We start from the raw sequence: 25,703 nt of genomic DNA, 5'->3' as shown, positions 1-25,703 counted from the left end.
TTACTTCATATTAAAATGGTCATCAAATAGATTATTCTGCTCAAACTTTTATTAAATTTTTAAATGGTATTTTTATGTCATATCCAATTAAAAGATGATACCAGTCTTATTTAACCAAAAAAAAAAAAAAAGTAATAAAAAATATAAAAAACAAAAACAAAATTTATTAGTTAAGGGTAATTACCTTTTCTCCATGAACTACAAAAAAATGCGCAATGCCCCCATGAACTACCAACTTGACCAAAATAGAGCATTCAACTACCAAAGACAACCCTTTTTCCACCTTCCGTCAGTCAAAGGGTTAAAACAAACGGTCAACAGGTCACATGACCGTCACACGCCGTTTTACCCTCATTTTCTTCCTCTTTTCCCTTCATTAACTACCACCATCTTCCTCTTTCCCCCCATGAACTACCACCATCTTCCAATATGCCCCCATATAAAACGATACATGACCCGTTGACTGTTTCTTTTAACCCTTTTAACTGACGGAAGGGGGAAAAATGGTTGTCTTTGGTAGTTGAATGCTCTATTTTGGTCGAGTTGGTAGTTCATGGAGGCATTGCGCATTTTTTAGTAGTTCATGGGAGAAAAAGTAATTACCCCTATTAGTTATAAATTGAAACAACCAAACCAAACCAAACGCACCCTTATCTTGTTTTTCATCGGAAAGTGACATCTTTGAGTAGAGTAGGCTTATCCTCGGCAGTAGCTCCGTATTTCCCTTCTCACCTTTGAGAACCCAAATTAATAGTTGATAGTTCACACAGCAAACTGAAAAAAATGCTTCTCCAAACCACCATTTCTTCATCTCCGCCTCTTCAAATGCATGGCCAAGTCTATCTCTCGCATTCTCACTCTCTTCTTCCATTTGGGTCTCTCAAACTCAAGCCCCACAAGCTCTCTCTTCAGGTGAATCCCCAAGTTCCATTCTTTTATTTAATTACTATTATTATTATTATTATTATTATTATTATTATTTATCTTTCTTCTTGTACAGCCCGTAGTAGTTCTCTTTGCAGTGACATGTGAAGTGCCATATCTTTGAAAGGATATTGAACATGATTTGAGACCCTTCCTTTTTCTTGCGTGTAGTTTCAACTATAGTCTATAGATAATGTTTTTATACCGTAATGATTAACCACATACATGGAGAATTGAAAGCCAGGGTCCGTTGTGTGGCTTCACCTCATCTTTTGGGTCTCTCACGGATTGATACATGAATGCATGCACAACTACGCATAAAAAAGCTAACTATTTTTGGGGCTGCAACTCACAACAATAATGTTTTTTGTAATGGAAATAGAGAAGTTTATGATGATCAATCTTGGGTCCTGCAACAACCAGTAAACTCAGTAGTTGTAGCGAGTTGATAAAAAAAAGCGGACAAAGTCGTCAACAAATCATCTGTTCTCCATGTGATTTAGCATTTAACCATGGAAAATTACTGTCTATTCCATCTAGAAAGCTTATCATCATGGCTTACTCACATGATTGTCTGATGTTGGGAGTTTTACTGATTTACTTGGTGTGAAGGTGTGGTGGTGGTTTTAACATTGTATGCATATTTCTTGAGGTAACTCAAACTGGCCTGGTTTTTGGTATGGGGCAAAAGAAGATGGAACACATAGCTATAGTCTTGTGCTAGAAATTGAGGATCTTTTTCTTTGCTTTTATTTTTTTATTCTTGAGAGCATATTACTTGGAGTTAATGTAGCATATAACCTAATGCCATCATATCAATGGCATGAAAAAAGATTTATAATGTATGACAGTAGGAGTACTTGTTCCAAAACAAGGCTACTGTGATTACTATACTATTTGGTATTAAATGGGATTAAATCTAATAGAGGATTTTTAATTTTTTGTGGGTAGGATTTTGAAGTTATATATATATTTTTTCTTATAGATTAAAGCTATAATCAGAATTTTAATGAGAAAAGGGGCAGCTGGGAAAGAAATATTATTGTTCATAAAATAGTCCTTGAAATTGCTGTGGTTATTTACAAATTTTAAGTTGGTTCAAGTAGCTTTTGCTAGATGGTTTTGTTCCATTAGATATCTGTGGTTTTATCATCTCATATTCATGATTGTGTTTTGCTGGTCTAAGATCATTAATTGTTCCTCAACTTTGAGTTACAGAAAATGGCCAAGGAAATTTGTGGAGATTAAAATAAGTTGAGGTGGTTTGCTGAAAAAAAAAAGGAATCTGTTTGATCCCTGTATTGATGGCACAGTTTTCAAGTCTCAAAAAGCCACAAATAACCATTTTTAGCTTTCAATTTAAAATTAAATCCACAAATATTTTCTTCTACTTAAGTTGTAACTCTAAGCTGATTTGAAATGCTGGTATCATCATTTAATTATTTACTTTTGGGATGGTTTGTGGTGCTGGCACTGTGAGACGCGTAAAGGACAAGGGAAAAAGAAGAACTAAGAAAAGGAAGGCCACGGTGACAGCCCATAATTGGTTCTTGCTATGAGGGATAGTAGACCACAAATAACCACATCATCATCCCAAATGAAATCTATTGAGAAGATTTGATTCTTTCTAGAACTATTGGAAACATTTCTTCTAGAACTATTGGGAAGAGTTCTTCTACATTCTTCTAGACAATTTCTTCTTCATTCTTCTAGAAGAAATCTTCTCAATCTAGAAGGAACCAATCTTCTCAATAGATTTCATCTGGGGTGATGATGTTTCTTTTGTGGTCTATTAACGAACAGACAAAATTTGTGGGACAAGAAGAAACAAATCTATCTATCTCTCTCACTCACTCTTTTCTTCCCCTTTGTTCAACTCAAATTATCCGGTTCAAATAAATTGCAAGGGTTGCTCTTAAATCCTGTATGATACTATTTGATTACTTTCTGACGATGAATTAAATTTGATGTGATCATAAGTTCTAATTCATAAACTCAAATTGAGACTATCCAAGATATCAAAGAAGTTGGTTTAAAAAATAGTTATTAACATTTTCTGGCATAGTTATGTACTTAAATAAAAATATTGTGCAAATATTACTTTGGAGAATTTATTTCATCTTCCTTGCAAGCAACTTTAACTTGTCTAATGCTAATAGATCAAACCTCATATAGTAGGCCTCCTCTTCCCTTATGCTACTAGTTTCTCTGAAGTTGGAGAATATGCCAGTTTCTCTATTGCTCTAAATGCTGCTGTTCACCACCCAGGATATTTTTCAGCGCTATGGTGCACCAGTTTTGATAACCTCTAAAACGGGCTATGGACCGAACCTTACTAGATTTCCCAAATTTCAGGTATGTGTTCTGATAATCTCTACGCAAATGTTGCTGCATCTAAATTACTGTGATGCGTGGGTGCCATTAATCTTATTATTAATTCTTGATTCTGTCTCTTAATCATATATTACCTAGAGAATTCTACTGATGGAGACCCTTAAAGATCCAAGAAAAATCTGACTTAATGAAAAGGGAGTCTTGGTATTTCATGGTAGGAAAATCAACCTGATTAAACACAGGGCTATGTGAAAGATCTTTAAATGTTAATTCTAGAAGTATATAATTGATTATCGAGTCTTTGAAAAACTTATTAATTGGTCCACAAGACCTGAGAACGTGAGCTGTAGAATTAGTTAGAGTCCTGAAGTATGCTCTGTGAATGTGATTTTTCAGTCAAATATTAATTCCAAGGTCTGCATGTTCTAGAGGGCAGCCAGAAAGTTCCAACCCTCTATAGGATCACTTGCTTGTGTGCATTTCAAGATAAGAATATCTAGTATCATTTTTTCTGGCGTGACTCCAGAAATTGACGTTAGCCCCTTCAATAATTAGGTTTAAATCTAAAGAGAAGGTCTGACCTTTTATGATCATTCCTTGTATATTTTTTTGGGTCCATTGGAGGTCCATCGGACCTCTGGGCTGCATAACTGTTCTATTTATTTATTTAATTATTTTTATTATTATTATTTTATTTTATTTTTTTCGTTTTGTGTTACTAATAACTTAAATGTTAGTCCCTGTACATTTCTAGGTACTAACTTCTTATTCTTTTGTGGATGAAGGCAGATATTTCAAAGGGAATTGGCAACGGAATTCCTGACCTCAAAAAATTTTGAGAGTAATTCCCTGTTCTCTGTTTTAATCTTTTTATGTACTATCTATTTTTGTGGGTAAACCATTGGTGTATTGTCATTCATACGGCATTCAGTAAAGGTAACACAGTTCATATGCGAGAAACTTTGGAATTTCAATGTTATCTATTCCTAATTGAACACTGTTTTTGACATAGACATGGTCTGCCTGGTTACTTCTATCTGGGTTCTTCCAAAGTCCAAAGCCCTATATAATAACATCAACATTTATCTTACAACATATTTTGCACACTGAGATTCAGAAAGGTCTTCAACATCTCAGTTTCACGTCAAACTAACATTTAATTTGTCTATCAATTGATTTAGTCATTAAGTTTACTGTTATTGAAGAATAGATTATTTGGCTTTGAATGCTTGCTCATCTAGTGAGCGTCTATTCAATATATATAGAGATTACATAGAATACAAGATAACTTCTAACTTCTAGCTTCTAGCTTCCTGATCTAATACTATCTCTTGGAGATGAGTCTTATCTAATACACACTGTAATCAGTAATCTAAGACTAATTTAAATACAAGTAGAACTCTTATCCCTAGGAACCTAAATACAAGTAGAACTCTTATCCCTAGGAACCGGCTGTCACTAGGAGTTGTGAACTACCGGAAGTCTTATCAATACACTCACTAGAACTCTTATGTGTTAGAGACGAGTTAGGAGTGTGTTGTGTGTTAATATCCTCCCTCAAGTTCAACGGGAGTTCACGGACGTTGAGCTTGTATGATAGACGATGGAATCTCTTTGAAACCAGGGGCTTAGTGAGGACATCTGCAAGTTGATCTTCACTTGGAACAAATAGAATCTCTAGGTCTTTGGAGGCAACCAGCTCACGAACAAAATGAAAGTCAATGGCTACATGTTTGGTGCGAGCATGAAAAATAGGATTAACGGACAAATAAGTTGCACCAATATTGTCACACCATATCTTTGGTGGAGTAGAAAGTGGAAGACCAAGTTCGTTGAGTAGAGATCGGATCCAGATCACTTCAGCAGCTGTGTTAGCAACAGATTTGTATTTAGATTCTGTAGAAGACCTAGAAACAGTAGGCTGTTTACGAGAACTCCAAGAAATCAAGTTGGAGCCAAGAAAAACACAATAAGCACCAGTTGAACGGCGATCATCCGAGCATCCTGCCCAATCAGCATCCGAGTATGCTTGAAGAGAAGTTGTTGAGGTCTTTTGTAACAACAAACCATGAGTGATGGTACATTTGAGGTATCTAAGGATTCGCTTGATAGCTTGCCAATGAAGTTTGGTTGGTCGATGCATAAATTGGCACACACGATTAACCGCAAATGCCAAATCCGGGCGTGTAAGAGACAAGTACTGAAGTGAACCCACCGTGCTTCTATATAAGGAGGGGTCTTCCATAGGATCACCTGTAAATGCGGATAAGGCTGCAGAAGACGACATGGGAGATGATACTGGTTTTGCTTCCGTCATGTTTGTTTTGGAGAGTAAATCCCGAATGTAGCGCTGCTGGGAAAGTAAGAGACCATCTTTCACGGGTATAACTTCAATTCCAAGGAAGTAGTGTAACTTTCCAAGGTCTTTAACAGCAAAATCAGTGCTTAATAGCTGTAAGAGTTCATCAATGGCAGTGGGAACAGATGAAACAATAATAATATCATCAACGTAAATAAGTAAATACATAGAGACGGCTGCAGTATGATATATAAACAGAGAAGAATCTGCTTTGGAGCCAATAAAACCAAGGTCAACCAATTTCCCACTAAGGCGAGCAAACCATGCTCGTGGTGCCTGCTTCAAGCCGTAGAGAGCCTTTTTCAGTTTGCAGAGGTGATGCGGATACGAAGGATGTATAAACCCCGGAGGTTGCTCCATATAAACATCCTCGGATAAGAAACCATGCAGAAAAGCATTTTGGATGTCAATTTGTCTCATAGACCACCCAGCAGAATAGGCATGTGATAACACAGTTCGGATGGTAGTTGGTTTGACAATAGGGCTGAATGTCTCACCAAAATCAATGCCTGCATGTTGGTGAAAGCCCTTTGCCACCAATCGGGCCTTATGACGTTCGATAGACCCATCTGCCTTCCTTTTAAGTTTAAAAATCCATTTGCAGCCAACCACATTTGTCGCAACCGAAGGAGGAACAAGTGTCCAAGTGTAGTTTTTGAGCAAAGCATTAAATTCGGTTTGCATGGCAGTGCGCCATTCACTAATCTTGATAGCATTGGTGAAACATGTAGGTTCTGTAAGAGCAGCTTCAGAAAGTAAAGCCCGAGGGAGAGGGTAGCGCACTGTCCCGTCAGTGAGCTGTTTGATGGTTCGAACATTATTTTGAGATCGGGTCCGCATAGGATGTACACGGAGAGGTTGCTGTATAGAGGACACATCCGGTTCTGCAAGAGATGAAACAGAAGAAATAGAAGGGCTAGAAATACTGACACTAGGAGGGGAAAAGGGGTATTGAGAACAGGGTTGGTGGGTGGAGTTGAAAGTGCTAGGGTGTTGGGAAAAGATGGGGTTAATGAAACAGAAACAGAATTGGACGAGGAAGGAACTAGAGCTGGAGTAGTGTTGGAGAAGGGAAAGACATCTTCATGGAAGATGACATTCCGAGAGATAAATATGCGGCCAGTTTCAGGGTGGTAGCATTTATAGCCCTTATGACTTGTGCTATATCCTAAGAAGACGCAAGGTTTGGATCTAAGTGAGAATTTGTGAGAATTATATGCCCGAAGATTAGGAAAACACTGACACCCAAATACCTTAAGAAACTTATAATCCGGAGTTTGAGAGAAAAGTTTCTCAAAAGGAGACAGGTTTTTGAGTAGGGGAGTCGGCAGTCGGTTTATGAGGTAGCAGGAAGTTAAGCATGCATCATCCCAAAATTTCTTTGGGAGTGAGCTGGTTGCTAAGAGAGCCAAGGTTGTATCGATGAGGTGTCTATGTTTCCTTTCCACACACCCTTGTTGTTGATGAGTGTGAGGGCAAGAAACACGATGGACAATGCCAATGGACTGAAAATATTGGTGGAGGTTGCGATATTCACCCCCCCCAATCAGTTTGAACAAATTTTATTTTGGTATTAAGAAGGCGTTCAGCCATGGATTGAAATTTGATAAATACTGGCATAACATCAGATTTGGCCTGAATAGGGTAGACCCAAGTAAACCGACTGAAAGCATCCACAAAAGAGACATAAAAATGATTTCCATTTATTGAAATAGATGGGGAAGGACCCCAGACATCGGAATAAATTAAGTCTAACGGATTACAAATAGAAGTTGTAGACACTAAAAAGGGTAATTGATGACCCTTTGCTTGTGGACAGACCGGGCAGGGCACTGTTGCCTTATTGGATAAAACAGGAAGCTGAAACTTGGATAGAGCAAAGTTGACCGTTCGAAGAGCTGGATGTCCCAAACGGTGGTGCCAACTATGTGAAGAAGTCCTCTCACCAACGAGTGCTTGGGATGGAGATGAATGCACTGGCGACGGAAAGAGGTGATAAAGGCCATCCTTAAGTGGGCCGTGATGAATTGGGAGCCTGGTCTTGCAATCCTTAATAGTAAAAAAAGAAGAGTGAAACTCAAAGAAACAATCATTGTCAAGGGCAAATTGACGAACAGAGAGGAGATTCTTGCATATATGAGGAACATGAAGAAGTTGTTTGAGGAGAAATTGTCGACGAGATAAAGAGAGAGTTGCAGAACCAGAGTGAGAGATAGACAGACCTGTACCATTACCTATTCAGATTTGATCTTGACCAGAGTACTCCTCAGAGGATATGTTCAGATTCTGCAAGTTGCTGGTAAGGTGGTGTGTTGCACCAGTATCCGGGTACCAGCTTTCTTCTGGAGGAAGAGTAGGGGAAGAGTAATAGGCCTGAGCAGGCTGGTACTGGGCTGAGGGAGGTCCAGCAAGTGCAGGGTCAGGACGCTGATAGCATCTGGGGGCAGTGTGCCCAATTTTGCCACAGAGCTGGCAGACGGGCCTAGAAGACGGGCCTGAGTCAGGGTAAGAGGTGTTTCCTTTGCCGCGGCCAGGAGAGAAATATCCTCGACCACGGGAATTGTTGGTGCGACCATGACCGCGATAGCCCCGACCGCGTGAAGGTGCACCTCGTGTTGAAAAGTTGGCAGTGGGCACGATAGGCTCAGGAGTGAGATGGTGTTTGATTCGCATCTCATGCGCCAGAAGATGGTCGTAGATTTCATCGAGAGTCAGAGGATCCAGCCGTGTGGTGATGGAGGTAACAAACGGATCGTAATCTGTCCCGAGACCGGCTAGGAAATAGGATGTTCGTACAAAGTCGTTGAGGTGTTGGCCGGCAGCAGCAAGGTTGTCACAGAGAGCCTTGAACGTTTGGAAATATTCCGTGATTGATGCACTACCCTTCTTGGAGGTAGCAAGTTGATAATGAATCTGCATTACCCGAGACCCGGCTTGAGAGGCAAACATGGACACTAAGGTAGTCCAAAGTTGGTGCGCGGTAGCACAACCAACAGCATGAACAACGAGTGGTTAAGTAAGCGTGGAGATGAGGACGCTAAGTAGCATCTGATCACGTTGGCACTAAGCTAAAAATTCTGGATTTGCTATGGTGGCAGGAGCATTTGGAGTAGTGCTCGGATTTGGAATTGTCTGGGTTGGAGGTGTGGAAGTACCATCCAGGAAGCCATAAGAATCTTGGGCTTTAACAAAAGCCATGATCTGAGTTCTCCAGCTAGGAAAATTGGCATTGGAGAGTTTGATTTGCAGAGTATGATTCATGTTTGGGACGGTAAACAGGACGTTGGATGAATCAGACTTGGAGGAAGAAGTCGGGGAAGCAGACATGATGTTGAACGGAAAAAAAAATGGAGACGTGAGTCTATAGGGGCTCTGATACCATATTGAAGAATAGATTATTTGGCTTTGAATGCTTGCTCATCTAGTGAGTGTCTATTCAATATATATAGAGATTACATAGAATACAAGATAACTTCTAGCTTCTAGCTTCCTGATCTAATACTATCTCTTGGAGATGAGTCTTATCTAATACAAATTGTAATCAGTAATCTAAGACTAATTTAAATACAAGTAGAACTCTTATCCCTAGGAACCGGCTGTCACTAGGAGTTGTGAACTACCGGAAGTCTTATCAATACACTCACTAGAACTCTTATGTGTTAGAGACGAGTTAGGAGTGTGTTGTGTGTTAATAACTGTCAATTAACAACTAATGATGACGGTCATGGTCATTAGGGTTGATCAGACTGTGCCAGTGATACATAATACATATACATGTTTGCATGTGTGTGCAGAAGCATTTGTACTTCAGGTCAATTATATTATTATTAGTCAATTTTTAGGTCTTTATAAAATTGAGTTCTCTCTTTGTGTTTTACTACTGAATGAGAGCTTCCATCCAGGTCATTTGGAATTGGCAATTTCCAACTTATATATAGTTTTTCCATTAACTCATGAAAGTCAACGGATCTAGTTACAAAAGACAGTTCTTTGCTAAGGATGACAAAATCAACAGCAAGATTGCCAAATTGCAAGCTTAGGCTCCATTTATTTTGCAATAAACCACTTCCAGATTTTATTTTATTTTATTATTATTATTATTATTATTTTTTTTTTTTTTTGCATTTTCTGAGGTTTGGATAGAGGAAAACATGAAGCCATTTTTAGTCCTAGAGCCAACATAGCCAGATAAGATCCGAGAACTCAAAACTGAAGCATGCATGCCCAATGCTCGTCACCAGCTTGATAATTGCCAATGACAACCACAACCTCCTTAACCCAAACCCCCCCAACGCACCCACCCACCCACCCACCCTCTCTCTAGAAAATTCAACTCCACCTCCACCATGTTCCCCTTCGCTCTTATCCCCCTCCCCTCCACCACCACTTCTCTGCAACCCCTACAACTACTACACATTCACCTGTCCACCTCCCACTCTTCCGCCCCACCATTCCTCATCTGGTCCTCCAAGACGTCCCGCGGCAAAAACCCAGTCCAGTATGCATGGGCCTTGATGGCCTTGAGTATTCAGTAGCTGATCTCCCTGGAATAGACCTCGTGGAGGTGCAGTGGCAATCTCTGGGTTAGGATTGGATGGTAAGGCTTTGTGTGAGAAGTGTCATCTCTAATGGCTGATGAGCAACAAAAGGAATAGGACGGAGAAAATTGGTGATGGTCATGGAGCTGAAGTGGGCTGCAAGACAAGGAAGAGTGTTAGGTTTTTGATTGGCGGATTCGGTGCTCAAAACAAGTCCATGAATGTAAACTTCGGTGGGGTAGATTTGTACTTAGGGTTTAGTGTCAAAACCCTTCAAAAAAGCCAAGTACAACATGCTCTGTTTGCAAGTTCGTCCATAGATATCCAGACGTGCCCTACTAAATTAAGAGACAAAATGCTCATTCACAAATCCGTCCATAGCTGTCCAAATGTGACATTGAAGTTGGGATCACAATGTGTCTTGTTCGCAAATTTGTGCGCAGATGTTCGGACGTACCTCATTAGATGGACTTCTAGAATGTCCCATTCTCAATTCCGTTCGCACTTGTCTCGACGCAACTTTGAAAGATGAAGTCACATAATGGTTCGTTCGCAAACTTGTTGCAAGTGTTTGGATGCTTTTTTGACGCAGAAGGTTTTGTCTGCTGATGTCCAGACGCCGCTAGGGTTAATAGCTTGAAACCCTAGCCATGTCCAGGCGGTCTCACTTACATGTTCGGATGTTGCCTTGAATCTTAACAGATTTGGGAAACCGACTTTAAGCTTTAAAGCTGATTCTACCAAGTCTATTTAAGGGTTTGCTATGCACGATTGTCATGCTGCTAATGCTGAAGCCATTCTACACATTGTGCTTAGCCATTTGATTAGTTTTTGTGCCAATAGAGACTTTTGTAGTGAGCTTTCATTGTGTAATCACTTGGAGTTTTTGTTCAAACTACATTAGTCACAACGACAAACCTTCAGTCTAATCAAAGTTTTGCTTAAGAAGATAAAGTAGAAGAATTGTCCAGAGGTTCTGGGAGAACTACTGCGATAACGAGCACGTGAGTCTCTCGTCTAGTACAAGAGTGTCATCTACAAAGGTTTTGTGAGTATGAACTTCTTGTAATATTCTCATTCTTTTATAGTGATTGATTTCTTGGGTTTGGTTGCCCCATAGTGTTTTACTTTTGAAAAGTTCTTCAAAGGGTTTCACTTCGTTAATAAAAATCTTGTGTTGATTGTGTGATTGGCTTATTATCATTGTCGTGGTTTGGTATTTTATGAATTGTACTACATAATATTTTTAAGTGGGAATTGTTGCTGCACATCACCTATTCACCCCCTCTAGGTGAGTGTCTGGGGTAAAAACCGTTTTTCAAAGAGGATTTTCTAGTGCCTGCAAGCAAGGAAAAATAGTATCCAGTGTTTCACCTAAACAACAAAAAATAGTTTTCCGTGAAGTTTCTCAAATGCAGCCTTAGGTTTATTTGCAAATTTACAGAAAATAGTTTTGAAATTGGCTTTCTTCGCTTGGTCGTCCACTTTAGGTAAGATTCTCACTTTGGACAAATTAAGGAAGCGGATAATCATTGTGGTAGATTGGTACTGCATGTGTAAAAAGAGTGGGGAATCCGTTGACCACCTCTTACTTCATTGTGATATAGTTAGTGCCTTATTGAACTCTACTTTCGGGTTATTCGGTTCAGCGCGGGTCACGCCTTGTCGTGTGAGAGATCTCCTTGCTTGTTAGAGAGGGCAGTTTGGTAATCTCTAAAGTGAAGCTATGTGGAAGATGATTCCGCTTTGTATGATGTGGCACATTTGGAGAGAAAGAAATGACCGAAGCTTTGAAGACAGTGAGAGGATGGTGGTGGAGCTAAAGACCTTTTTTTTTCTATACCCTTTTCCAATGGATGACTGGCTATGATTGTTTTCATATTTTTAATTTTCATGACTTTCCTGACCTCTTTTCTTTTTTCTGATTAGGTGTTTCTCTTGTATACTTGTGTCTTTGTTATTCTTTACTTATATAAAAAAAAAAACTTCTTGTGTACTTGTATGTGCCCTTTGATTTGAAATAATGAATATCATTTACTTTAAAAAAACATTTCAAAAATGTTTATTGGTTTCAATATCAGTTCAACCTATGGAGTAAAGTTGGTACGTTAATTCTGAGCCAACATAACTTATTAAGCATATTCCTCTTCAACTATATAATGATTCAATATGTGAGTTTTGGTGTTATTCTGAAATTCATACATGATCTTCACATCCTTTCAATCTTTTTGCAATTTTTTCCTCTGATTACGTCACTAATCATCTTTTTGTTCTCGTCATTGTATTGCAGAATGTATAAGGAACTGTTTCATAACTGAAGATATTGAAGATGGGAAAAGGCCATTAATTTGGGTATCTTTGTTGTTTGCACAAACCTTTTGGTTGATTAATGCTCAAGTGGCACATGCAAGTGAAAATACCAACACAAATGTGGTTTATGAGATTGGGGAGTTTTTTGAATTGGGAATCCAGCTATCATATTTGCTGATATTATTGGGTTTCCTTGGGATTGGAACCTTCTTTGTGATTCGTCAGGTCCTTGTACGCAGAGAACTTGATCTTTCGGCTAAAGAATTGCAGGTAAGAGATTGTATACCACCGTGCCCTTTATGGGAATATGCTTCTATGCAACATTGATAAATACTATACAACCTCCCTGAACTATGTTAGAGCTTTAAATGAAGACACATCTGATACAACTTTTTTTAAAATTTTTATTTTGCTCCTTTTGTTTTGCGACAATAATGTATATTGAACAGTGGCATTATCCTCTTTTTCGATTTTTTTTTTTTTGTTTTTTTTTTTAATAATTTCAGGAGCAGGTAAGAAGTGGTGATGCCAGTGCAACCGAGTATTTTGAACTTGGTGCGGTGATGCTGAGGAGGAAATTTTATCCAGCTGCTACTAAGTATATGCTTCAGGCAATTGAGAAATGGGACGGAGATGATCAAGATCTTGCTCAGGTATGATGATCTCTTGGACCTTAAATATCGCTTTATTCAAATATGACAAACAGAAGCAATGTGGTATTGTCATGGTAACATTATTTTTTGGATGCAAATTTTTGTGTTTTTTTTCTTGCTTTGAAATTGCTTTTAATTAAAATCTTGCATTTGACAACCAGCCTCTTAAACAAAGCTGTGTCTTACCTCTTTCTTAAGGAGTCTGAGGTTGACTCATTATGTGTGCAGTGAGAGTTTCTGGATTTGGGATCCTTCTATTATTTGGTGAAAAGATAAAAATATTCAGACAAAAATGGAAGATTACACATTATACCTTAGGATTTATGAATTGGATATTTAAGTTTTTCAATTTCTATTAACCTTATTGTATGTCAGCGATGAATGCAAAAGGTGACTTAATTTGATGGTTAAGGTTAATATATTTCTCTTCGAATTTGGTCTTCAACATCCAATAATAAATTTTATCCCTTACTAGTCACTTTTACTACCTATCTACAAATAAAAATCTTCTCTATTCTGATTACATTTCAATCCCATAAAACTAAGGCCATGTTTGGTGTTCCATATTTTACTTAAGGAAAAATACAAGTCACAATCCTAAGTTTTGCTTGATTTTCAGTTAGCCCCTCAGGGTTTCTATTTTTCTGAATAAAAGTCTCTGGTGTTAGTAATTTTTCAATCAGATATTTCCATTTTATTTTCTGGCTATTCTTAGCATTAGCCATGTGAAATTTCAATCATAACCGTCCCCCTTCCATACTTTTGGGGGTGGTCCAACCGCCCACCACCCCCGCAAGTGTGTTTTTGGGAGTGGTTGGACCTGATTGGGACCCCTTGTTATTAGGCTGTCTGAATTTCTGTGAAATTCGGACAGCTGAATAGAGGGGGTTGCGGGACCCACCTACCCGGGGCAGGTAGGTCCTGCATCCTAGGCTACTCGGGATAAGTAGGCCTTGCGGCCCCCTCTCTTAGGCTGTCCGAATTTCGGAGCCAAGACTTTGATTAAAAAATTGGAAACTGAGGGGGCTAATTGAAAATCGAGCAAACCTCAGGTTAATGACTTGTATTTTTTCCCTTTAATCATTTCAAAAAGTCTTATACATACCCTCTTATAATGTTAGAGATCATCATACGGTATGCGTCAAGTTTCCATGTATGTTTAATAACCAGTACTCTTTTCACATAATATTTGATTGAGTAATATGGTCGCTAACTATTACACTGGCTAAAAGTTAATGAATTTGGGAAACCTGGATTAGATTAATAGATTGAAGAGAGAAGAAAATTTTGTGTTATCTTACTGCTACTCAAGTTGTCATTGATCTTCAAAAACATTATTATTGCACCCTACCCAACCATCACCAATCATTGCTTCCCCTCTGCAGACAAATACATCACCCATTACCTCCAAAATCTCCAAACCCGATCCACCAACCTTTAAATCTAGCACAATCTTAACTATAATAAGTTGCTGCCACAACCATCATAACCGCAATTAAACCCAAAAATCCCATTAAATGATACAAGAAGAAAAAAAAATTAAAATAAGGGAAATAAGTGACAAGAAAATAAGAAAAAGGGGAAAAGGAGAGCACATTTTAATGAAAAGGAAGAAATTATTATATATATTGGCAGTTGGTTGCTAGAAGCAAGTTTGAGTGGCTAGCAGCAACTACCGGCAGCGACCTTAAGGTGGTCAATGTTAGTCTCTAGAAAACTGAGAAGGAACCTATGTTATTCCACTGGCTGTATATGATAATACCACTTTACCCATGGTATTATTATATGTATAAATATGTTTCGTATACTTCCTGTGTACTTAGAGACGCCTTACGCTTTTAATGATGTGTCGATTACTTAGCAAAAAAATTTTATTATATATGTAAATATGGTGGATTAAAAAGCCAGAGGCATTGTTATTTTTCAATGTAGTGGTTGCTGCAAACATTTGATATGAATAGTCTTATGCTGTAGCTCTTTATGGATGGCGTGCCAAACAAGGCCTACAAGCAAATTCATGCTGTAGTGACCTTGGTTACATATAACGATAACATTTCTAATTGTTGTTTTTGTGAAGCAGCATCTTGTGTATGGGGCTTAATACTGACCCTCTAGAGTCGGTATTCATTCTCTAGTAGTTTGGCCTTTGGTAGTCGGTATTTCTACTGAACTGACCGACGAAAGGGGTGAGCTACCAAGCCTAACTGAACCCCATTGGGTTGGTTGGTGGTCTGGTTGGTAATCGACCAGACCGAGATCAAGCTTTTCGAGAGAGATATTCTAGGGAGAGAGGGGAGACTTTGAGATTTGTGGCTGTCGATCAATTGAGAGAGAGAGAGAGAGGGCAGAGTCTCTGAAACTGCAAAAAGTGATATCAGTTGAGAGGGGGAGAGAATGGTGTCTAGGGGCTGCAGTGCCATTGAATGAGAGATGAAGAGATTCGAGAGAGAAAAAGAAAGAGTATGTTTGCTAACCCTAAAAGAGACCTCGGACCAAGAATGCCTGAAACAAAGAATGAAGGTAAGCTTGAAGACTCGTCAGGGGTGACGGTAGGGATACCTCATTACCTCCAGTGCTTAAGTTAGTAAGGGATTTTGTAGAGAGGGAGAAAGAAAGGGGAATGCAAGAGTAGCATAGTGTTGAGAGTTTAGAATGAATGTACCTGGAGCGGTTGCCTTTCTCTTACTTATGTGGAGAGTATTTCTTCCCCTTGTATGGTTCTAGTTGGTTAAGACTTCAGATTCCTATCTAGGCTGTATATGCTAGTGTTCTAACTGAAACCTGTCATTTTTACACTGATTATCTGCTTTTGAAATTGACATGAACACTGCTGTTATTTATGAAAGCTAGTAAGTTAAAACTTGGATTATAATAATTTTTACTAATCAAATATTTAAGTAGGTTTACAATGCGCTTGGCGTCAGTTACGTCCGTGATGGGAAACTTGACAAGGGAATCACTCAATTCGAAACAGCTGTGAGGGTTCAGCCAGGGTATGTCATAGCTTGGAATAACCTGGGTGATGCCTATGAGAAGAAGAAAGACTACAAGTCTGCTCTCAAGGCATTTGAAGAAGTGCTTCTTTTTGACCCTAACAATAAGGTGGCCCGGCCCCGGCGAGATGCGCTGAAGGATCGTGAAAAAATGTACAAAGGAGTAACTACTGTGAAATCAGAGAACAGATGATACTATGCAGCTTGTATTGATTTCTTACTATGGTCTATGGCTAACGACGATGCAGGTTTGTCAATGAAACTCATTTGGGTTGGCTTGGCAAAGAGCCTTTGGATAGACAGTGAGCAGACGTTCCATGGCTTGCTGTGGATTTTACTTATTAGGGACCTCTGCATGAAATCATCCCAATTTATTTTTCATAAACCCTAGGAAGAGTATTTGTTTTTTTGTTGCACTTGAATTAAGTTTTGTATTTTTTTTTTTTAATTTTTAATGATTTGTATGACATCACGGCATTTTATTTTAAATTTTTGTTTAATTTTTGTAGTTATTTGCATTTTACAAGTCTGCTCTCTCTCTCGGTACACCAAGGCCAAGTCATCAGTTAGTCAGTCCTGAGTAACCGCACTCAATTTTAGTTTCTCTTTCGTGCAGCCTCCTATTTGGATTTGTGATTTCAAAGCATTCGATTTGAAAACGCTATTTTTAAAAGCATTTGATAAAATTCAGTTGTTTTTATAAATGTTATTCTTTGCCTGCGATTTAAAAACGTAGATATTTTTACGTTTTCAAATTGTAAATTTTTAAGGATGCGCTTTCAAAAATTGTATTTTTTGCAATTTGATTTAAAATTATATTTTTATCTGTTAAATCGTAATGCCAAACGCACTTTTAAGTTATTTCTATAGTTTTTTTCTTTTTTCTTTTTTGAAACAACAGGTGAAGGGCGGAGGGGACGTTGTAGTTTTGCTTGGGGAATACCACCCAGAAAAAGGAGCATGTGGGAAAGGGTTGTGGATTTAGCATTTCCCGGGATAGGAAGCCCATTCCAAGTAATCTTCTTTTATTAATGAAATATTGCATTAATTAAACAAAATAAATAAATAAATAAAAATAAAAAAGTTGAATTGAGCCAACGAGTTCCGAAACATTCAGCTTGTAACTTAAATATGCAACAAATCTTAAGTGGAGGAGCTAACAGTCATCCTGTGGAGCTTTTGCATAGCAAAATCCACACCAAAAAAAAAAAAAAAAAAAAAGGTGGGGTCTGAGAAACTTGTTTCAAGTCAATCAATTAATTTTTACGCTTATTTTTTAATAGGATTAATATAAGTTAGTTTAAAAAAGTGAAAAGTACCGACTTATCGGCCTATTTGACTTAAAGGCACTGAGCTTCAAAACGTCTCAAACTAGGGTATTCAACTTTTAAAACGTCTCAATAACAGGTACTCCATTAGGATTTGCTGTTAAATCCTGTTAAAATTCTCAAAATACCTCTCATGTTTTTTAGGAATAAAAAAATTGCTAGGGTTTAGGTGTTGATCAGAATTTAACATAATTTGTAAAAATACTCATACCTAAATCTTTGAAATAATTTATAAATATTTAAAAAATAATAAACACATGTTATTTTGAAATTTTTGATAGGATTTAACAGCAAATCTTAACAAATTACCTGTTATTGAAAAGCTTTGAAATTTAATATCCTTATATATATATATATATATAAGTTATGGAATTTCCCACCGGAAATTCAAAATCTTGAGCACCTAACCCTAACAGGGAAAAGGATAGCTGAGGTAGACTATGCAGATGGACCAGCGGAACGTCTGCAGAAAGTCTCCCAACAGATTGAATTCTTCAATCTGGAAAATCCTAATCACCTGACTCCAGCGGAAGAAGGAATAGCTAAGGTGGTTGAGTATGCAGAAAGACCAGCGGAACGTCTGCAGAAAAAACCTCAACAGATTGATCCCTTTAATCTGGTAAATCCTAAGCGCCTGACTCCAGCGAAGAAGGGGAAAGCTAAGGTGAATGAGTACGAAGAATCTCCAACAGGGATTCAACAGAAAGTTCCTCAACAGATTGAGTTCTTCAATCTGGATAAGACTAATAGTATTATCCTGGAAGAAGTCCTTCAGACTTCAACCAAATATTCAAAGGGTGATCTCAACAATTACCCTCTTCATATTTAAATACTATTAGATAATTTAACTCAAGCTTTCTTAAAAAGTCATAAGAGTCTTCATGATAAGTCTATGAAAGCCACTTAGTATCATTTAAGTTGCAATAAGATTTTGCTACAATCTGTTGCATCCACAAGTTCTAAGCGGATTCGATCTCCCACTGAGGTCTACCCAATCCAAAGGATCAGTCCTAAGGAAATGGGAAAAATCCGACAAGTTTCTGGCTAAACCAGAATTAAGTCAATTGAATGCTTTCAAAAGCAATTCAATCTCTAAGTCTGTTAACCTAATCAGATCAAAGACCCAACAGATAGGGTTTTTACAAGAGGAGATTAAGGTTAAAAGAATTGAAGAACAATTAAGCCAAAAGACCCTTCAACAAAGAATCCAACTCTTTGAAGATAGGATTAAAAGTGAAGTTTGTTATGATGTTCCTACTGCCTTTTGGCATAGGAAGAAGCACACTGTAAGCCTTCCTTATATCAAAGACTTTGATGAAGGAAAAATCACCACTAAGGCTAGACCCATCCAAATGAGTCAAGAAGTTACTGAATTTTGCCGAAGAGAAATAGAAGACCTATTGCACAAAGGCATAATTTGTAAGAGTAAGTCACCTTGGTCATATTCAGTCTTTTATGTCCAGAAAAACGCTGAGCTTGAGAGAGGAGCCCCCAGGTTAGTTATCAACTACAAGCCCCTCAACAAAGTCCTGGAATGGATAAGATATCCAATTCCAAATAAGAGAGACCTAATCAATAGGTTCATAATCTTCTCTAAGTTTGACATAAAAAGTGAATTTTGGCAAATCCATATTTGTAAGCATAAAATTGTTTTTGTCATGCACTTTGATCTGAGTAATAACTTTTTCACTATATATATATATATATATATATCATTCCTCGTTAATACACGTTTTAATAGAGTAAATTTATTAGGCCCAATCCGTTGCGCTAACAAACAAAGAGAGAGATTTTCAAAAAAAAAAAAAACAAAGAAAGAGAGGTTTTGTGATCCCCATCAAGTAACCGTCATTGCCCACGTCATTGTCATCTGCTCCGGCCAATATAAAATTATTAATTATAAATTATACAACTCTAAGCTTTGACTTGGGCCTTATTATTGAGCCCGCGCCGACTTCAAAAATTGTCAAATACTTGTAACACGTACGTGATCTCTTCCTTTTAAACTCTCACACGTATACTCAACTCTTACTCTTTCACACCTCAAATTTAACAAGTAACTAAAATTCTGTGCCTTATTAATCAGGGCATTTGGTGATAATATATATGAAATTATTGGTGCTTAGGATAATGTCATGATTTAGATTAATACTTCTTAATTGGGATAGCTATAGGAACAATTATTGCTAATTAAAAAATACACACTATCTTAGATTAACTCTATAATACCTTTAAAATAACCAAAAAAGAAAGAAAGATCAATTCTATAATAAGTTGTTAGAATCTATATATATATTATATATATATATAGAGAGAGAGAGAGCTGGCACAAACTAGGTCATTTGTGTCTTCTGATAAAAAATAGACACATTAGCATGGAACACCAAAAGGGTTTAAGATGAAAACACCAGATCTCACACTATTCTCTGCGTTAAAGCAAAGAATCAATAAAATTTTCCTCGTTTCCCGACCAGATCTCACACTATTCTCTACGTTAAAGCAAGGAATCGATAAAATTTTCCCCGTTTCCCGTCTAGAGCATGTTTGGATTTGAGTTTATCTTTTTTTTTTTTTTTTTTTTTGGGGGGGGCCATTTTTTGTTTTTTAACTTTAAAATCAGCCCTAATTTGTGCTAATACAGTCAATATTGAGTGTTTATAGGATTGACACTCATTAATGTGGGAATGGGCAGAAAATTTCATTTTTCACTCATTCAGCTGTAGATAATATGGTTTATGATTGGAAAGTTATATAAATGTTAGTTTTTAGGTAAAATTAGAACCTGCACTTACCTTATTGGACGACAGACGAAGTTATCTTTCAAACTGAACTGGGCGAAATTCTTTCAATTCAATCTATCAAACTGACACGTATCTCTAAAGTATATGCGATTCTCATATGCATTTTTAATATTTCCGACCTATTTTAGATGAAAACTTTGTCCTACCGTATTCAATTATAATTCTCTAGTCTCTGTCTGTAGCTTAAATATATATATATATAACCTGACAAGTAATTCCCCAGTAATTAATTTGGATATAAACTTCAATGAATTGTGAATTTGTACATAATCTTAATTCTCAAAAGTCAAGGATTTTTTGTCCCATGCATGACTGAAAACACCCAATAATCGTCGTCATGCTCGGTGGCGATCGATGACATTCATTCCAACTGGCCTACATCCCCGCCAATACAACAAAACCCTCTCAGACGACAATTACATTCAACTCGATCAACAAAATTAAACCTCCCTTTCTGGAGTCAAACATATTACGTACGTTGCAACTTGCATGCACATGCCTATCTAACCACAAATGACGACACATGCAAAAGACAATAGAAAAACAATAAACAAAAACAACACGTGTTGTCTGTCAAGTGTATCCAGCAGCTTAGTAAGATCAACACGTACATATATATATATAACTTGTTCTCTTCCTTCGATCACCCACTGAGTTTTTTTCCTCTTCTAAATTGGTCTAGCTTTCTGATTTTATCTTGTGTAAAATAACTTTTTAGAGTTTTAAAAATAACAAATATATAACACTATATGGTATGCTTTCTTTGTATTTTGCCGCTTTGTTTGTGTTGTTTGGATTCCTTGTTGATGGGTTATGTTCGGTTCTTGACAGTACTTTCTTTGCAATAACCACAAAATTGTGGTTGCTGCCTTTACTGTTTGGGGATCCTAACCGAGCCATTGCCTACTATAACAACTAAATCGTTCTGTTCAAATTCCTGTCTTTTTTTTTTCGTCATGGTTTTTATGAAAATGCAAATTTACCTTCAAATTAAATAATGTTTGGGCTAGGGTGGTCAGTTTAGGGTTGACAATTTTCGACACGTCTCGCGAACTTGACATGAACACAACACGAAATTAGTGGGATAGAGTTGAGGGGTCTGACCCATTTAATTAAATTTGTCTAGTTATAGTTGACATATATTGTCTTATACAGATGCTTCGATATTATCCGAACTCGACACACGATACTTAATGCTGACAATTTTTTACACGATCCGTGAATTAAACAAGAAATTAACGAGTTAAAAGTAAAGGATCTAATCCATTTAATTAAATAAGTCGAGTTATGTACTCACCCCATGCATATTAATCTAGCCGAACCACTCCAAAGTTCCATGCATATTAATTTGGCTGTTGGGAGTGGCTGGCCAAACCACTCTCATGACTATTGTAGTGGTTTAGCCGCCTCAAAACTTCTAAGATTTCAAAAATTGTTTATCATGACTCACAAGATCGAACAAAAAAATCAATTTAACAATTTTTTTTTTCTTCTAAAAATAAAGCTATAATAACAAAAGAGGAGCAAAAATTGGATGGCGGTGGCGTGACTTCCTGGTAACTTCCCACCAGTAAACTCTCCCCCACACAAAACCATGTTATTGTATATTTACACATGCATGATGCATCTCAGGATCCGAGAGAGAAGAAAAAGAGTATCATCCCCTGTTGAGCGGGACCCATCCCACCTCCAACCAGGCTACACAGATTCTTCTCTTTGCTACTCATTGTATGTAAACAAATCAATCTTATCACGACTCCAGATGTGACCTTCCAACGGTTGGGATTTGAGGGTCTATCGAAATGAAAAGGAGTGGCCCACCAGTTCGTGGCTCTGATTGATGGGTTAAGAGAGTTGGTCAATATTGACCCCTCAAATGGACGGTGTGGATTGATGGGGTTGCCTGATGTGGCCCCACTCTGTCTCAGTGCTAGTGGGCTTTGCTGATATATAAGACTCAGCTGACCTCCTTTTTCAGCTTTTATTAGCTTTCTCTCTTTTCTCTTTTCTCTCTCAGAAACATGGAGCAGCCAAGTCACAGGAGACTAAAAGCATCGAAGCAATCCTGAATCTGGTGAGTTTCTCACTCTTCCTATGTGTAACAATTTCTTTTGAGTTATTTCTCTTTCTAGGGTTCATTTCAGATGCGTAATTTTATGATATGCATGCTAAAATCTTGAGTTTATTCTTAATTAGCTCTGGTCTCGTAGTTTGTAGTTGTGGGTATTGACTAAATATTGAGATCTCTTTCAAGTTCTCTATTTTTTTCTCTTTGGAATTTTGGGTTGGCGGTATGTATTAGATATATATCTAAAAGATTGAGAGTTGAAGGTGGTTTAGCTTTACAGAAAATGATTTCAGCTTTGACCATCTTGGAATTAGGTTTTGGATGTTGAATTATATATTCTGTAAATGGAAGAAAGCTAGAGCTTTCTCTGGTTAAGTGAACTGAAAAGTTTTAGTTTGAGCTATTTAAGGTGGTCTGGGATGTTTTTTGATAAGTAAGAAGCCATAATCAATTGAATGAAAAAAACGTTGAGCATAGAGTAACTTTGAGTTTGTGTGAGGAAGTTGACTTCCAATTGAAGAAGGGTAGCTTGAATTTATGGGAAGTTTCGGGTCAAGAATTATGATTTCATGTCTAACTTTGTGAATCAAGGTTGGATCCTTATTATCCTGCCATGAATAATTTGAGGAAGCAGGATAAATTTTGTTGAAACAATTGGGTATTTTTAGGAGAAAGCTTATTCTAAGGTAATTTAGATTAAGGTAATTTAAAACCTCAAAATCTAAATTACCTTAGAATAAGCATTTTCCTAATAACACGATTTAAGGTTTTTTGTGGTTACTTATCAAAAAAATTTGGATTTGAGGTTTTAAATTTCTGATTAATAAAATGATTTCTGTGTAGCTATATCGTCTTTTTTGAATGATATGGCAGCAAAAGTTTTTCTCATTTAAATTTTAATAACTACAGTCTAATTCTGTATAAATTTCCAGCTTTGATTGGCATTTGGATCTTGATATATGGAATTGAGATTAAACATGGATCGCAAAGAGAGGCTATCTGCAAACACCTGGAAAAATTCTTCTTCCTCTGGAAATGAATTACTGAAGAATATCTCCTCAGGTCAACCATCTTTTACCAATTTCAATTCTCAGCAACCTCAGCAGAAATGGGAGGATCCTTCCGTGGTAGATTACAGCACTAGGATTGAGCCACCTTTCCAAGAGTTCAAGCAACATTCTGAAACCCAATCTTCACGTCCTGGCAACCCCAACAATCAAATTAGGCTTCCAGACCAAGAAGATGGTCATATGAATGAATCACTCCAAACAGATAAAGTCCAAGACTGGGATCCAAAAGCAGTGCTTAACAACCTCTCTTTCCTGGAACAAAAGATTCATCAGCTTCAGGATTTAGTGCATTTGATCGTTGGTAGGAGAGGCCAAGTATTGGGGCGACCGGATGAACTTGTCGCTCAGCAACAGCAGCTCATCACTGCTGATCTTACGTCAGTTATTGTTCAGTTGATCTCTACTGCAGGTAGTCTTCTTCCATCTGTGAAGCATACCCTTTCCAGCACTAGTCCCATCGGACAGCTTGGTGGGGTTTTCTTGCCTTCCATGTTAGGCCCAAATGGTGGTGTTCAGGCACAAAATGATGGTGGAAGCAAAGTTTCTGATCAGTCGGACCAGATAGATATAATGAATTGTGTGAATGAACAAAATTACAATATTGAAGAACATGAATCAAAAGATGAAGAAGATCCTGATGAAGGAGAGAACCTTCTACCTGGTTCTTATGAAATCTTACAGTTAGAAAAAGAAGAAATCCTTGCACCTCACACACATTTTTGTACGATATGCGGGAAAGGATTCAAGCGGGATGCAAATCTACGGATGCACATGAGAGGTCATGGGGACGAGTACAAAACCCCAGCAGCCCTTGCAAAACCCAATAAAGAGTCCAGCTCTGAACCAATGCTTATCAAGAGGTACTCCTGCCCATATGCCGGCTGCAAGCGGAATAAGGATCACAAAAAGTTTCAGCCTCTTAAGACTATTCTGTGTGTCAAAAACCACTATAAAAGAACCCATTGCGACAAAAGCTTTATTTGCAGCAGATGCAACACAAAGAAATTCTCTGTTATTGCAGATCTCAAAACTCATGAAAAGCATTGTGGCAAGGATAAATGGCTTTGTTCCTGTGGCACAACATTCTCAAGGAAAGACAAGCTTTTTGGACACATTGCTCTTTTCCAAGGCCACACTCCTGCTATTCCCCTTGATGAAACTAAAGGCCCATCTGTACCGCCTGATCGAGGGGAAGGCAATGGAGCAATAAATAAGGTCAGAAGCATAATCAATTTTGGTTCCAATGCTCCTAGTGGGAGTGGAGTACAAAATACTGCGGATGTGAAGGGGAGTATGGAGGATCCGACCACTTATTTCTCACCATTGAGCTTCGACACATGTAATTTTGGTGGGTTTCATGAGTTCCCTCGACCCCCATTTGAAGATTCAGAGAATTCCTTCTCCTTTCTTATACAAGGATCTTCTAATTACCCTTTACCAGGGTCTTGTAATTACACTCAGAAAACTGGAGCAGAGTCGAGTTCTAATAATCTTGAGTGATGTTGATGACTTGTAAGTTGGAAGTGATCTCCTGTACTATTTAATTTCTTTTGCTTTAATAATATTGTTTTTCTTTTTAACGGCTTTTGTCTTTTGTATATACCAAGCAAGGCCATTGCTTTTTTAAAAGTGCCATCCACTCCGTATATTCTGAGGCCATTGGTTTGTTAAAAATGCAACTTCTTGAAGCCTGTAAATCTCTTCGCAATATCATGAAAGCTCCTTTCATAATTGATGCTCGATTGACCAACAGGGAGTTGGCATAGTAACAAGGTAATTACCCTCATTTGTTTGGGTGAGGGAAAGAAAATGGCCAAGGAGACGAGACCAATGATCGTTAATCCTCCTCATCAGCTTCTTATCATTATATCTTTGGCGGGCTCGGCCTATCTTGAGAGAGCACTTGCGGATTGCTTTCGCCTTTATCTAACAATACAATCAAAAAAGCAAAAAACACATTTAAGAAGTTTTATCAAACGAGTCCTTAGTATTGCTTGATGAGATTTTTCTTGTTGCCTTCGATTGCGTAGAGTTGATTGAAATTGTAATTACAACATGAAATAAGATGTGCATAAGTATGCTTGATTAGATGCCATATGCCGCAGCAGATATCCACTACGTCACAGAGATAGGCATGACTGTTAGACAATAGAATCTCGGACTTGTTAGCTTGCCGAACATTTTTTTTTTTTTCTTCTTCTTCCTAGCTAACCATCTACTTTCTTAAAATAATAATAAAAATAAATAAAGATATATTTCAAGATTTATGTTATTTCTATGTGAACGAAATTACGGAAAATTTAAATTGCTTAACATATATAAACG

General features: G+C 37.7%; 2 protein-coding genes across 6 annotated transcripts; both read left to right on the top strand.

Annotated features, from left to right (window-relative positions):
* Window positions 1–655: 655 nt before the first annotated feature.
* On the top strand, window positions 656–16,619 carry LOC133865696 (tetratricopeptide repeat domain-containing protein PYG7, chloroplastic). 5 transcript variants are annotated; one of them, XM_062302128.1, is made up of 6 exons: window positions 656–912; window positions 3,205–3,279; window positions 4,048–4,099; window positions 12,446–12,735; window positions 12,972–13,118; window positions 16,020–16,619. In XM_062302128.1, the coding sequence occupies exons 1-6, from the start codon at window positions 784–786 to the stop codon at window positions 16,302–16,304; spliced, it is 978 nt and encodes a 325-aa protein (XP_062158112.1). In that variant the 5' UTR covers window positions 656–783; the 3' UTR covers window positions 16,305–16,619. The 5 variants fall into 5 exon arrangements, with proteins under 5 accessions (XP_062158112.1, XP_062158111.1, XP_062158114.1 ...); XM_062302127.1 differs by having other exon boundaries at window positions 3,193–3,279; XM_062302130.1 differs by having other exon boundaries at window positions 775–912; window positions 3,193–3,279; window positions 4,044–4,099.
* A 5,551-nt stretch (window positions 16,620–22,170) lies between these two features.
* Window positions 22,171–24,958, top strand: LOC133866433 (protein SENSITIVE TO PROTON RHIZOTOXICITY 1). The gene is made up of 2 exons (XM_062302961.1): window positions 22,171–22,314; window positions 23,241–24,958. Exon 2 carries the CDS (start codon window positions 23,268–23,270, stop codon window positions 24,876–24,878), a length of 1,611 nt encoding a protein of 536 aa, XP_062158945.1. The 5' UTR covers window positions 22,171–22,314; window positions 23,241–23,267; the 3' UTR covers window positions 24,879–24,958.
* Window positions 24,959–25,703: the final 745 nt, after the last annotated feature.

The sequence above is a fragment of the Alnus glutinosa genome, chromosome 4 (genome assembly GCF_958979055.1).
Source record: "Alnus glutinosa chromosome 4, dhAlnGlut1.1, whole genome shotgun sequence".
NCBI lineage: Eukaryota > Viridiplantae > Streptophyta > Magnoliopsida > Fagales > Betulaceae > Alnus > Alnus glutinosa.
The sequence above is the reverse complement of the archived record's forward strand: the minus strand, read 5'-3'. Positions and strand labels throughout refer to the sequence as shown.